The sequence below is a fragment of the Euprymna scolopes genome, chromosome 45 (genome assembly GCF_053919585.1).
Source record: "Euprymna scolopes isolate OS-2025 chromosome 45, ASM5391958v1, whole genome shotgun sequence".
Lineage (NCBI taxonomy): Eukaryota > Metazoa > Mollusca > Cephalopoda > Sepiida > Sepiolidae > Euprymna > Euprymna scolopes.
Window position 1 is genome coordinate 29,212,058 of NC_136526.1, and position 15,006 is coordinate 29,227,063.

The window sequence follows — 15,006 nt, forward strand, 5'->3', positions numbered from 1 at the left end:
CGAGATACGAAGGCGGCTCGCCACCCTGGTCGATACATTCAAAGAGTACAACCTAACTGTAGACGTAACATTGATCAGGTCTGCAAGCAACAGAGCAGATGCATTGACACAAGTACCACAACAGTGGCTGCTGGCTGATACCTGGGGAGGTTCTGAGATGTTGCAACAGCCGTGTGCAACCATCACGTGTAATATGGATTACATCACGTGTAATATGAATCAGTGAGATTCATCAGCAATGCAGACACCCAGAGGTTAAGCGGACACTATATTTTGCCATGATGGTTGACCCAGAAGTAAGAAGAGCAGATGTCAAGAGAGCAGTGGAAAGTTGCGGAGCATGTCAATCAATCAACCCGTCTCCGGTACAGTGAAAAAAAGGGCAATTGGGAGTGAGTGGTACATGGCAGAGAGTGGGCATGGATATTACACATTACGGTGGCAATCACTTCCTCACCTTCATTGATTGTGGGTCTACGCCCTTCACGGTTTGGAGACCACTTGGGCGCCAGGACTTCTCTTCCATTATTCGCCAGCTGTCATCTGTGTTCTTTCAAAGAGGCGCGCCCGAAGAAGTGCTGACAGACAATGACGCAACCTTCTACAGCCAGCAGGTCAGGCAGTTCTTGAAGGCGTGGGGAGTGTGACTGCGGTGTGCTTATGTGCCATCTGGCAATGGTATTGCTGAGAGGAGCCATCACAGTATCAAAAGAATCAGGACCAGGAAGCAATGCACTATCTCAGAAGCAGTATATTGGTTCAACATCACGCCAAAAGATGGCATCTCTCCAGGAGCAGCGCCTACAAATGCAATCTACCAATACCGAGTCCGAGAAAAGGGAATCTACCCCAACAGAGAAGTTGCCAACGTGGAAGGACAGGTTATATGCATCAGGGGATCCTGTCTGGGTGAAGGCGCTGGGAAGCCGGTGCACTGACAGATATACACGGGGCCAAGTGACCGATGTGGTGAGTCAGCAGTCAGTCATGGTTGACGGTGTGCCTCGTTATGTTAGGGACCTGAAGCTGGCGACACAGTTGCAAGCACCACTGGATGACGGGAGCGACCCTGCGTCTGAGGCCAGTGGGTCATTGCTCTGGTTTGCACCATCCTCATCCTCATCAAGCAGCAAATCCGATATTAGTAGCCTCTCAGGGGAGGCAGGGTTCTTCGATCCTCAGACTGCCGATGAGAATGCAAGTGAACAAGAAGCCTGCGCGGTCCCACTTCGAAGAAGCACCGAACGGAAGAGAGCGCCACCTCCCTGCCATCTCTGTGATCATGAGATCAGGGGGGGATGAGGGGAAAATAGAAACGGACATACACATGCCCTACCTGTTAAGCGCCCATGTGTTTGTTTGTCATATGTGTTAAATAGGAAAAAGAAAAAGCAAGATGGCGTCTGTGATATTTAACAGAAACGGTCTTGTGTAATCTCGCGAAATTCACATGGATGATCGCTTGGAGGGCTTTTGGCTGTTCAGATGCTAAACAGGTGACGTTACAAGACAGACGGTTAGTTAGTGCATTGAGACGACTGAAGGAGGTTCCAGTTCAACAGTTTTGTGTCTAGAAAGACTTTTTTTTTACGCTGTTAATAGAGACAGTTTGTCTTTTACGAGCGGTTTGCAAAAACGTAACCACCAAACATATTTTTATGTTTTTCGTTCTTTTTGGGGTGTGGGGCTATTCAACTATAGGACTTGCGTAGTTTAACAGGTGTTTCTGCAGTGTAATTAACCGTTTTTCCGTAAGTTGCGTTACTTACGGAAAAATGGTTAATTAAAGGCAAAAGCACCTGTTAATGGAATACCCCCCACACACAACACATGCACAAAAAGAACGAAAAGCATAAAAATGTGTTTGCTGTTTATGTTTTTTAAAACCGCTTGTGAAAACTTTATTTTTTGATCAATTAAAAAAGCATTAAAAACTATGTAAGATGAAAAATTAACCACATTTTTAAAAAAAACTTTCTTATTTAAAAGATTCCTACGCGAGGTGATAAGACATTTCACTGCGCCCGTTCGCATGCAAACGTATCATGGTAAGAAAAACACTATCGAAGGCGGTGAAATGGCACAAAATAGTCCCAACGTCTAGGGGTTAATACTATGCAAACAGTAAATTTGTGGCGGGTTTGATTATCAGATCCGTTGTCAGCGACCTTAAATACCCTTGAAAAAACAAATTAGAGTGTTGTAGCGTAAGGGAACATTTACCTTTTTCTTTTATTAAATAATAATTAAATATTTTTTATTTTATGTTTTAAAACTTTAATAATTCGTAATATTGTGATTTGACGGTGTAAATACTCATGTGACCCTTCTAGAGTTGTCGAACTTACTTTACTTTCGACTTTGCTGGGCTTAACTGACTGCCGAAAGTGGAACCTTATGACTGAATACGTTCACTAATCAACATGGACTAAAAATCGATGGTTCGTCTTCGTTATAGTGAAATTCAAAATATTGAATTTCAAGTAAAACCAATGGTTGTGGGGGGAAAATTTATTCTGAGGGTAAAGGTAATTACCAAGTGATTGCAAAGGATTTCTTATGCGATTCCCCCCCCACTGGGGTCGAGTACCAAAGTGGCCATCTTGCAGTTTAAGGAAACTAAAATATGAAGAAGAAAATGGGATGTAAGTCGTGTTACACCGGTAATAAGAATGCCATTTGATTGGATATTGAAGTTGGCGTCATTTTAAAAATAAAATGAAATACTGAAATCGACAATATTAGAAAATATATTTTTTTTAAATACTTTTTATTAAATATAGGAATTAAAAAAAAAATGATTTTTAGCAGTTTAGATCTTTTTTATTGAATGACTTTTGTGCAATTTTATAAATAAAATGACAAACCAATAAAGATAACCAGAAATGATAAAAATGAGACCGTATTGAAATTTTTATAAAAATTATTGTAAAATAATTTTTATATAAAGTTAAAGTCATATTTAAGTAACACAATTAGATTGGCTATAAAAAGTGAAACATTTTAGTTTAGTTTAAAATTTAAAAAAATAATTAGATCTCCAGTTGTTACTATAAAATATTGATAGAATTTAAAAAATTAAAATTATTCTAACAGAATTTAATTACTAAGTATTCAATAATTAGAATATTAGTATTGGAAAAAAAAAATAATAAAAATAATTATTGTAAAAGAATTTTGGATCAAGTAAAGATTAGATATCCTGTAACAAAAGACAAAGATTGTCGAACATTTCAAGGGGCACCGGTTGTTCGACCTGACATTGCCGTTGGTTGTTTGTCAAATAGCGAACATGTTCGAATGTTCGCGAGCAAAATTTTTTTAAAATATATTTATAAAACTTTTTAAGATTTAAAAGAAAAAATATGTATTTACAAAACATTTTCTTTAATATTGAATATTTACAAAACTTTAAGGATAAAAAACAACTTTTTTTCTATTAACGCAAAATTTTTTCATGTAAGTAATAAAGCGAACGTATTTAAACAAAATATATTTAAATAAATGGGTGTCTTTCTGAGCACTTTAAAAAATATATATATTTACAGAATATTTTAATAAAACAATTATTATTATTATTATTATTATTATTATTATTATTATTATTATTATTATTATTATTATTAATAATAATAATAATAATAATAATAATAATATAAATAAATGGTAAATTTTTACGACGTTCCCCCGCATATTATAAACACTCCAACCTCCCTATGTTAAGAACAGCTTTCGGAATAAAGACCTCCAACCTCAAAAGCCGTTCTTAACATGGGGTGATTGGTGGTGTTACTACGCTGGGGCAGGTCGTAAAATAATACCAAATAAATAAAAAAAAAACGACGTTATAACTGAGAATTTCGGATGATGTCAATTAAAAAATACATAATTTAAAAAAACATAAATAAATAAAATTATTATAACCAAAATTTTTATGGCAGAAACAAATAAAAAATAACTGACTTGTTCGGATTTTTGCGACCAAGATTAATATTTATGTATAGAGTTTTTTTGTTTGTTTTTTTTGTTGTTGTTTTTTTTTAAATATTTCTTTGTGCGTTTTTAATACAATTCAATATTTATTTAAAGTACGATGTATGTAGGTGGTCAGTGAAGGGGAAATTCTTCTAGACCGAGGCAATGTTTATGCATAATAAAATCATAAGTATAAACAATCGAGATTTAAAAGAATATATTTTATTCATATATCTTTTATAACATTTATTTCTATAAAGATGAAGATCACAAGATACAAATGTTTTTATAAATTTCGTTTTTATTTAAAAAAAAAGCAAAAAAAACTTGCTATTTGCTCACTTTTCCATAAAGATAAATTAAGTACAAGTAAGTTTAGCGTCCGAAATTTTCAGTTTCTAATGTTTTGCAATTAATATGGTTCATTCTTTTTTTTATTTTTTAAGATTTTTATCATAATTGTTATTATTAGTTTTACTAAAGTTCTGTAAATATATATTTACAAAAAAAAAAAAAACGCACTCAGAAAGGAGCCGAGTGGTAAACCCATGCTAGTTAGGGTTCGTGCTCTGGATCTTTTTCTGGACCCTGACGGTTTGATTCGATCTCGGGGAAGAATCAACCAATCTTCCCACTTTGGTTATGAAGTTAAAAACCCCATTCTCATAGGGAAACATCATCCTGTTACCAGACTCATCATTTTAGATTGTCACGAAAGGTGTTGCCACCTTGGAACTGGGTCAACTCTAGCGGAGTTGAGGCAAAGCGGTTATTGGGTCCCGCAGGGTCGACAAGCTGTGAATAAGGTACTGGCTGTTTGTGCCAGATGTAAACGTTATAATTCAACGCCAGTGACGCCGAATGCTGCTGCTGCCCTTCCATCGCACCGTACCGATTTCAGAGTCCCCTATCAACACACTGGGATTGATTTTACTGGCCATCTTTTGGTGAGTGACGGGAAACGAGATACGAAAATGTACTTGCTCCTGTTCACTTGCTTGAATATCAGAGCAATACACATTGAAGTAGTTCCCGACATGAGCATACCCTCTTTCTTCCAGGCCCTGGTTCGATTTACTAACCGATATGGCGTTCTGGAAACCCTTTATAGTGACAACGCGAAAACGTTTATAGGAAGTGGAAAGATTTTCGACTGTCTCTCTCTTTTTACGGACTATCAAAGGAAATACGGTCCTTGTAAGTTAAAACTTAAAACCATTCCCTTGTTCTCTCCTTGGTATGGAGGAACATGGGAGCGATGTATCAAGACCATGAAGAACTGCCTAGTTAAGATTCTTGGCAGGGGTAGATTGGATTACTTTACCCTTCTGACAGTGTTATCAGATATTCAGAGGTCTGTTAATAACCGGCCTCTTACTTACCAGGTGTCAGCCGACAAAAATGCTACTCCAATTACCCCCAATATGTTCCTTAAGCCCAATCAGAGCTCCGGGCTATTGATACGACTGGATAGAGAGGATAGAACAACCTTGTTGCCTCCCAGCAGGGAGAGGCTAATTCAAACCTTGGAACTTAGGGACCAATGTCTGACAGATTTCCACAAACTATGGTATGAGGAGTACCTGCTAGAGCTGGGAAGGAAGATTCCTGGTCGATCCCGACTCAGTACAAGAAACCGCCTCCAGAAGGATGATGTTGTTCTGATTAAGAGTCCTTTGAAACCCAGACCGTTTTGGGTCTTAGGAACTATTACTGAACTGATTCCAGGCCATGATGGTGTCGTTAGAGCAGCACGTGTTCAAAAAGGGGAGAGCTTGGGGGAAGTACATTCCCTGAAACATTTGCACCCCTTAGAGCTTTCTAGGACTCTTGATGGACCTCCTGTTGCGGAGGGGGGGGGAGACGTTGGGTTCACCCCCTAGTGTTGAGGAGCAGGTCTGGTTGTGTCCCCGGTGCAGCTCTCCGCAGCAGAATCAGAATATGATCGGGTGTGACTCGTGCGACGATTGGTACCATTTCCGATGTGTTGGTATCGACTCAGAACCTCCCAACAGGCAAAAGTGGTATTGCCCAGAATGCGCACCCCTGAAAAAACGACGGGGTAGACCTAGCCTGCTGCCTGCTTGATTGATATCTGGACTGATCGACTACTGCTATATTGTACTAAGTTGGTTTTAGATTGAGTATTTTGGTGGTCTGTCATTTTGATGTAACTTTTTTCTTTTTCTTTTCTCTCTTCTACCTTTTGTTTTTTTTCTAGTTTTTGTCGGGAGTGTGTGAGAAAATAAAAATAAAAAAAGAAGATTGCTTACTTGGTGGCGCCGGCCTCGAGGGCGGAATTCTAATCTGAGTGGTTGAGAGAACGAGTCTCTTATAGACTTGGAGGAGTAGGGGGAGGCACAATTCTTCTGTTATAAAAGAATTGTGTCTCTGACTAGTACCAGTTCTGTTAATGACTTACTGGTGAACGGTTGGCACAACTTAGTTACTCGCTGCTCGCCGTACTACAAAACTTGTTACTCGACCCAGTAGGGGGGGTCGTATAGGGCATCCTTTGCAACCCCCCGGAGCTTACACTATCACCGGGTAATCTACTTTACCCTCTAAACAGTTTTTTTTCCACAATTATTATCATTTCTAATTATCTTTATTTGTTTGTCATTTTATTTATAAAATTACGCGGGAGTGATTGAATAAAAAAGATCGAAACTGCTAAAAATCTTCTTTTTTTTTATTCCTGTATTTAATAAAAATTATTTCATTAAAAAATATATTGTTTTCTAATATTGTCAATTTTAATATTTCATTTTATTTATAAAATGACGCCAATTTCACTATCCAATCAAGTGGCATTCTTACTACCGGTGTTACACGATGTATGTCCCATTTTCTTCTTCATATTTTAGTTTACTTAAATTACAAGAGGGCCAACAAAGTAAGGTATCACCGAGAGCAACGAGTAACTAAGGTTGTGCCAACCGTTCGGCAGTACTTTATAAACACCACTTGCCCAGGTGTTTGTAGGTGTATGTTGAGTGAAAAAAAATAAGTTCAGTAGGCAGGCTCGAACCTGTGATGCGAAGACGGAAAGGAAAGTGGAGGTGTGTGTAAGGGTGTTGGTTGAAAAAAAAAGAAAAGCAAAATTGCGAGTGCGAAAAAAAAAAAGTGGTTGTAGACAGGCAGGCTCGAACCCGTATCGTGAAGGAGGAACAGAACGTGAAAAAAAGTGACACCTTTGCTGTTGCGCCCATTGCCAAACCGGAAGTGACGTAAGGCTAGATAATCGAAAAGAGGGGATGACTTTCGAAAACATTGGCAAAAAAAGTGACCCTTCCCTTCCCTGTAGAAAAGTGCGCAGTTGAGAGTGAAGGAATTAATGTTTTTAGCCAATTTTTAAATATTTGTCGTTCGCTTCAAAATGATATCGATCTCATGAAAGTCCGTCATCTCTGTCGAAACTTTTGCGACACATACATTTTATTTTAAACGTAATGAAAAAGTCCGGAAAAAAAAAAACGTCGAAAAAAAAGTAAAGTAAGTGGAACAGCACCGCTAAAAGTCAATTTATATTGTGTGGCACCCTCGAAGCTGAATTTCACGATTGAAATATATTTATATTAATTTAAACCAACAAATAAAATAATTTGAAATAGGCAAATACGTAAATACCAGCGATTACATTTTTTTTTCTTAGCAGAAATGGATACTTCCCATTGCATTGTGGGTAAAGACGATTATTACAATCTCCGCCATATTACCTTTTTCTTAACACATTACGTCTGATATGATTGGGTTTTAAGGCCATCTATAAACATCTGAAATACTCAAATAATAAACTCTGAAAGGATTAGCCAAGTTTTGAAAAAAAAAAAAAAAATTATTGTAAAATATTTTTTTTTCTTCCTAAAAAAACATTCCAACCACAAAAGTCCGCAACAAAAGGTAAGCATAATTTCCAACGCATTGTTTTTCGACGCTCACTTTTTTTTTTTAAATAAATTAAATTCCAGTCCGTTTTGTTTTTTAATAATGCGTTATTTTATTTTATTTTTAACGCAGAATAAACAATTGAATCAATAATTAACAATTAAATTCATCTGTTGGCGATTCGGAACTATGGGTGACCCAGATCGGTGTTAGTTGAAAATCGCTTACTTCTGAACTTCCTGTTTTAATTTAAATTGTTTGGTAGCCATGTTTAATTTTTCTTTTTATTTACGCTTGAAAAAAATATTTCAATAAAAAAAGAAATATTTACTCACACACAATAAAATCAATAAATTATCAGATAACACTCTTCGCTCAAATCCTCCATTCCCTTCCCCCCTCTCCAGGAAAAAATGTAAATTCTACATGACTAAGGTAATTACAAAAGAATAACGCGACAAATTTGATAAAACTTTAGAATGGAGAATATTTTCGAATTAAACTTTAATGTAGAATGATCGTCCATTTCCGAGACATTTTAGCATTTTAGGGCAGTTTTCAGCACTAGTTTCTTGCATCGCTTGGAACCAATAAATAGTTAATAAAGTAATATAGTAGGTGTGTCAGAAACCGACCTTATGAATGCGTGAAAAAATATTGAATGATTCCACCTCCTATCTTTCCTAGCTTATAACTACTTGAAAAATGTAATTCAAACCTTTTTTTTTTTTCAATTAAATGAGCAAAGACCAAATTTTAAAAAAATAACAGGTTTAATAGCAAATTATGCAATATTAATTTTGGTACTCATGCAGAGAGTGATCTGTGCTGAAATAATAAGGTTATTATTTAAAAAGCCAGTCTTAACATGGTGAGGGTGTTTTGTACCTATTCTGTACTTTAACCTTACAATTGAATAAAAAAAACATATCATAAAACTTTAATTAAACGTGGAAATACGATTTAAAAAATAGCGTGGATCACTCTCTGCATTAGCGCTTTATTTTTTTAAAATCGATTTTCTTTAAAAAAGATTTGGAGAAAATAAACGAAATTTAACTGATAATTGATTATACAAAACCGATATAAATTCCAAAAAATCACTTACCTATAAAAATTACTAATCAATGTGTAGTTCCATTCTTCATTGTTAAGAATTTATCCATATTTATATTTTAAAATCCATTTATTTTTTTAAATAAAATAATTTTTTAAACACCTATTTGAAAAAGGTGCCATGACGCAAGAATTTTACGTTTTTATCGAAAACCGGAAGTAGTTTTTTTTTTATTGTTTTAACCTACAGATGGACGGAAGGAATTAAAAACCACACATTCACGTTAGTTGTCTAGCCTTGTTTGTGAAGAAATATTTGTTCCCATAGTTTAAAAATAGTCAAATTTTACTTTTAAAAAAAATACACTCAAAGAATTTTTTTTAAAAAAAGGAAATTTTACTTTAAAAAAATACACTCAAGGATTTTTTTTTTTTTCTTTTCTCAAAGAAATACATAAATTTTTGATTTATTATATTTTCATTCTTTTTTGTCGAGTGAAATTTTAAAAAAATATCTAAAAAAGAAAATATTGAAGGAAATAGAAAAAATTGTTGTCATCGTCCGTTACTTACTGGACAATATAAGCAGAACATAGGCTTCCAATTAAAAAAAAATCAACATGGTTTTTAAAAAAAAAGTTTTACACTTTGGACTTTACGGGTAAATTAAAAAAAAAACACTTCTTTTTTTGTTTTAATTTACAATATATTTTATCTTCAATTTGTCATCTGTAAAACTTTGGTACATAAATTAATTATTAAAATTGACATTTAAAATGAGGAGGGGATAAAAAAAACGTTTGTCTAAAATATATTCGGTTTATTGGAAAGGGCATAAAATTTCACATTGACCCTGAAAATATTATAAAAATTTAACCAGTAGAAAAGAGAACTTTAATAGTTTATTTTGGAAGTATATTCCATAAAGAAAATAAACAACCCACTTTTAAAAGAGAAATTACGAGTTTTTTATATTTTGTTTGCAGTTTCGTGTTAGGGGTGTCAAAAATTTCCCCAAAATTCTGATACACCTAGTAATATAGTTTTATGATATTAAAACAAATTCAAACCATTGAAAATACATTGTATTCTATTTTTTAAAAAGTCCCAAAAAACAACAATAATAATACAAAAATATGAAAAAAAACATTATATTTATTTTTGTAAATCAGTAAATATTTAACAGTGTAATACATTTCATAATACTAATGCAAAATTCCAAATATTGAAAAAAACATTGTATAGTAGGTTTTAAATAAGTATTACTTATTCTTGTAAAAGAAATAAAATTGTATACAAATGTTTCAGATTTTCTTTCATGCCAATATTTGTTTTACAATAAAACTCCAAATTCGGATCATAATCAGCCCATTTTTTTCTTCAAATTTGTTTTCATCTAACACTAGTAATGGCCGGTCACCCATACTCCTAAATCGCCTATCTGTTCTTAAATGTGATTATTTTCCGATATTGGTTTTCACTTTATACAAATTATTTTTATTCTGAACAAAACAAAGCAAAAATAAATAATAAAAAAACATGAAATATTTTAACAGAAAAAGTTGATATAAAAATTATTTTAATTATTTTAGAACCAATAAAATGTTTTGATTTTTAAGTTTTAAACTACAAATAGCTCAAAATCACCGAAATACATTAAACAAAACACTCATTAAAATTCCTTTTATTCTTAAAGTATTATTAGTAAACTGTGTATATAAAAAATTATTAAAACAGCTCAATGAATTCATGACAAAACTTAAACATCATTTGTTTTTCATGTAATTTCACAAAATAATCTCATTTATTATATTTACAAACATAAAGATAAAACATTTCAACAACTCGATGACCCAACATGCCTTGAAAGGTGTAGGAGTAGGGGGTAAATCCTTATACTGTTTTCACTAATGGTCCTCCAAGCAAAGGGTAAATTTCTACTTTAATTGCAACACAACACACACCTTTAAATTGAGTTCATTTATTGGTTTTCTGGTCTGCTGAAAACGAATATCACATTCAAATTTGAGGCAAACAAGTAGTTTTCTGGATTTTAAGACATTTTTTCCAATGCATTACTTAATAAGTATCAGTGGTGTTCGCCATTCCTAACATGGGGGAGGAGAAGAGTGTTTTGTAACATGTATGCACATCAGTACTCTTTAGTGGGGAGAAAACATGGCCGCCAGTGAAAACAATAGATGACATTGGATAATAAAGGACTTAACATCCTGAAAACTACTTGTCTGCCCCAAATTTAAATGTGATATTCATTTTCAATATACTCATAAAACCATAAAAGTCATCAGTTTAATGGTGAATGTTGAACAGCAGTTAAAGTAAAAGAAGAAACAAAACATGCTAAGCATCTCTTTACAATATGGTGGACAAAAGAGTTAAAAAGTTTGAGTTAAAATAAAAAAACAGATTTTACTTTGATCAAATTACATTTTTTGTGATTTTGCAAATATCTACCGTTGGAAGGTTTCTGAGATCAGGCCACATGTTGTTTCATAAAATCAAGTAACGAATTAAAACAGACAACGGATGACCACACCCAATTAAATTTAACATTCTGAAACTAAAAACAGGAAACAAAAATATACTGATATATTTCACTGTATATTTATGATTAGATTGTTTTTTTTCCATGTTTATATTGTATTTTTTCCATGTTGTATTTTTTGCAAATTGTTTTTTGGTTATTTCTTGTAATGTTTTCTAATTCAGTCAAATATTTTTGTTTTTATATTTTGGTTACAATGTGATTTGCCGTAGTCTTCATATCTTCTTTAGGCTAAACAACTCAATGGATGGTTTAGTTTCCAACAACTATCAAATAGTATAACGTAAGTATCTGGTTACAATGGAGACGATAGGTTTGGTTCCAAATTTGTGTCATGACATTAATTAAAATTAATCAAGTCCTGTCTATTTAGAGTTTGTTGTAGCCTTTGTTGTAGCTTGTCTGAGAGGAACCCATTTCAAATCCATCCTTTTTAGTTCTGGTTGATTTCTGATTAAACATTTCTTTAAAAATCCAATCATCATGCAATGAAGAAAGACATTAGCCAAGGCAAAATATTATAACACAATAAACATTATCATGGCCTAATAATTATTATCATGTTTTGTCTTCAGATTGATTGTCCTCAATGTCTCATTTCAGATATAATCATCAATCATAGCTGATTACACAAAACAACAGATTCTGTCAGAATCATATCAGATCAAATTTGCTTTAGCATCATTCTGGTAATAGTTCTTGACTATTAGCCTTTGTTTTTGTTTAAGAATGCAGTTAGGAAATTTTAAGTTCCTATCCGTCGTGGTTACCACCTGATGAAGGCCCAAGGAATAGTTGGCCGAAACGTTGTCAAACAACAACTAAGAAAGATGAGAATAATAGTCTGCAATAAATAAAAATTAATATAAATAATACTCATCTCAATAATGAATTCCAATTAAAATAATTAATATAATAATAAATATGAAATTTGCCATGATCAAAATATATTCAAGCATATCTTACAATCGGGCAATGCTGGGTGGCTTGCTAGTATATGTATATATGTATGTATATATATATGTATTCATCTGTATCTATATAAGCATGTCTATTTTTGCTTCCAGTAGCAGACACACTGCAAGTCAAGAAGTACTTTAGCTGACTATAACTGTCAGTTTTGTTATGTGTACAATGTTTTGCCTTCAAGTAACTTTATTTCATCGTTTGTAACCTTTTCATTGTTTTGCTGTATAATCTTTAATCCAACAATAAATTACTGAAATAGTATAATAATATAAGTAAAACTGGTGGCATTATTGGTAATTGATTTATTAGTCTAACACGTCAATTAATATCATCATCTATTCTGAAAGGTAATCCTTACTAACACTAAATAAGAAAAATGTCAGAAAAGTGGAGTAGAGATTTGATAAACATAGAAACAAAATAACTTAAAACTAAAAAAGTAAATCAGTAACAAAATATTTCTGATTATCTAATGTTCATGTAAATCAAGAATTTACATTTGATTTGAAATTAAAGATGGTTGAACAAAAAAGAAGTATTTAGTGTGCCATCGGACATGTACATTTACTATATTTTAGTTAAAAGAAATTCAGACATTTTTTAGTTAAAAGTTAAAATATTTCAAATTATTAGATATTCATGTAAATAAAGATTGTGGAACATAAAAAAGCATTAAGTGTTTCAGCATATTTTTTACTATATTTTAATTAATCAGATCAAATGATTTGAAATATTATTTTAATTTTCGGATAAAAAATATGTAAAATAACTGAATTTCTTAAAAGAAAAGAAAAATATTTCAAATTATTGTATATTCGTGAAAATTAAGAATTGATTAAAGATTGTTGAACATAAATTGTTGATTAAAAGAATTTGAGTTATTTTTATCAATAAGTAATGACTTATGTTTAATTTATTTACAGATATAATGTTTGAAGTTGGAGAAGAGAAATCAATTTGCTGTCGATTTTGTGATTCTTCATTTAAAAACAAATCCAAGTTTGATAGACACATGCGTATACACACTGGAGAGAAACCGTTTTCATGTGAAGTGTGTGGTTCTTCTTTTTCACAGAAATCAAATTTGATAAAACATGTGCGCACACACACAGGTGAGAGACCATTTAAATGTGAAATGTGTGGATCTTCGTTTTCTGCAAAGACAACATTAATAAAACATGTGCGTATACACACTGGAGAGAAACCATTTAAATGTGAAATGTGTACAGCTTCATTTTCTGATGAATCAGCGTTGACTACACATTTGCGTACACACACAAAGGAGAAACCATTTTCATGTGACATGTGCGGATCTTCATTTTCAGATAGATCAACTTTGTGTAAACACATACGCATACACACTGGTGATAAACCATTTTTCTGTGAAATATGTGAAACCTCATTTTCTCAGAAATCAATTTTGACAAGGCACAAGCGCATACACACTGGGCATAAACCATTTTCTTGTGAATTGTGCGGAACTTCGTTTACTCAAAAATCAGCTTTGACGCGACACAATCGCATACACACTGGAGATAAACCATTTTCATGTGAAATATGTTCATCTTCATTTTCACAGAAATCACATGTCACAAAACACATGCGTACACATATTAGAAATCATATTGCTGTGAAATAGATTGATGTGCATAATAATTCACATGAAAAATAAATTTCTTGCGAAAGGTGCGTACAGACAAGTGAATGAATGGGCTGTTCATTTTACTGAATTCTTTGTAAACCCAAGCTGAAAAGTTAAATCTGAAGAATTACTGGAGTGAAGATGGTTTTCGGTAGATAATTTATTCCTTGATCAATAACTTTGTGAAATTATTTTTAAAAAGTGTACATACAAGTCTATCACAAACTATTGTATATATCGCTACTGAATTAATCATTAAAAAATTTCAGCATATGCCGTCAACCTTACATAATAAATTATCATATCTTGACTAACAGTTTAATCATGAAAACTAGTCAGCATTTTGTTTTATTGACAACATAATTATAGAATCTCCAAAACTAGAAAAGTAAAGATCATCTGAAAAATTACTTGATTTACAATTGGCACATATTATTATTTGATATTATTATTATTTGATATTACACATTAAAATTTGAAACCAATTTCATATTTATAGAATAAATATGTCTTTAAAGTCCACATACAACAAGTATATGTCAGAACTGATTTTTATTGAATCGATATTTGAATAAAAGCTTTGGAATAAAGGAAAATCTTTCTTTACACAACTATAAGAAATATTAGTTATATTTGTAAACGTCTTTCTAATAAAGAGTTAAATATCTCACGTGTCACATGTTTCGAAAGTTCAGATTAATTTATTTATTTTTACATACAATTACTTGTATGATGGTTTCAATTAAATTCCATTTTCATTGAAAAAAAATTTGTAAACAAAAATATTTTATCTATTTCAGAGTTATTTTATTTCCAAAATTGCTTGTTTTGCAGCTTATGGTACTCTTTTTTTTAACAGAATTTTTATTAAATTACATGTTATTATTATGTTGATTGAGTAAAATTATTT

At 32.6% G+C, this 15,006-nt stretch overlaps 1 protein-coding gene across 1 annotated transcript; it reads left to right on the forward strand.

Moving 5' to 3' along the window:
- The first annotated feature begins 6,795 nt into the window (after nucleotides 1–6,795).
- LOC145269328 (uncharacterized) lies at nucleotides 6,796–14,484 on the forward strand. Its single transcript, XM_080125028.1, has 2 exons — nucleotides 6,796–7,878; nucleotides 13,378–14,484. The coding sequence occupies exon 2, from the start codon at nucleotides 13,383–13,385 to the stop codon at nucleotides 14,091–14,093; it is 711 nt and encodes a 236-aa protein (XP_079981154.1). The 5' UTR covers nucleotides 6,796–7,878; nucleotides 13,378–13,382; the 3' UTR covers nucleotides 14,094–14,484.
- The last annotated feature ends 522 nt before the right edge of the window (nucleotides 14,485–15,006 follow it).

Bases quoted from the DNA above. Each gene is read 5' to 3' on its own strand.
- LOC145269328 (XM_080125028.1), top strand. From the start codon at position 13,383: ATGTTTGAAGTTGGAGAAGAGAAATCAATTTGCTGTCGATTTTGTGAT.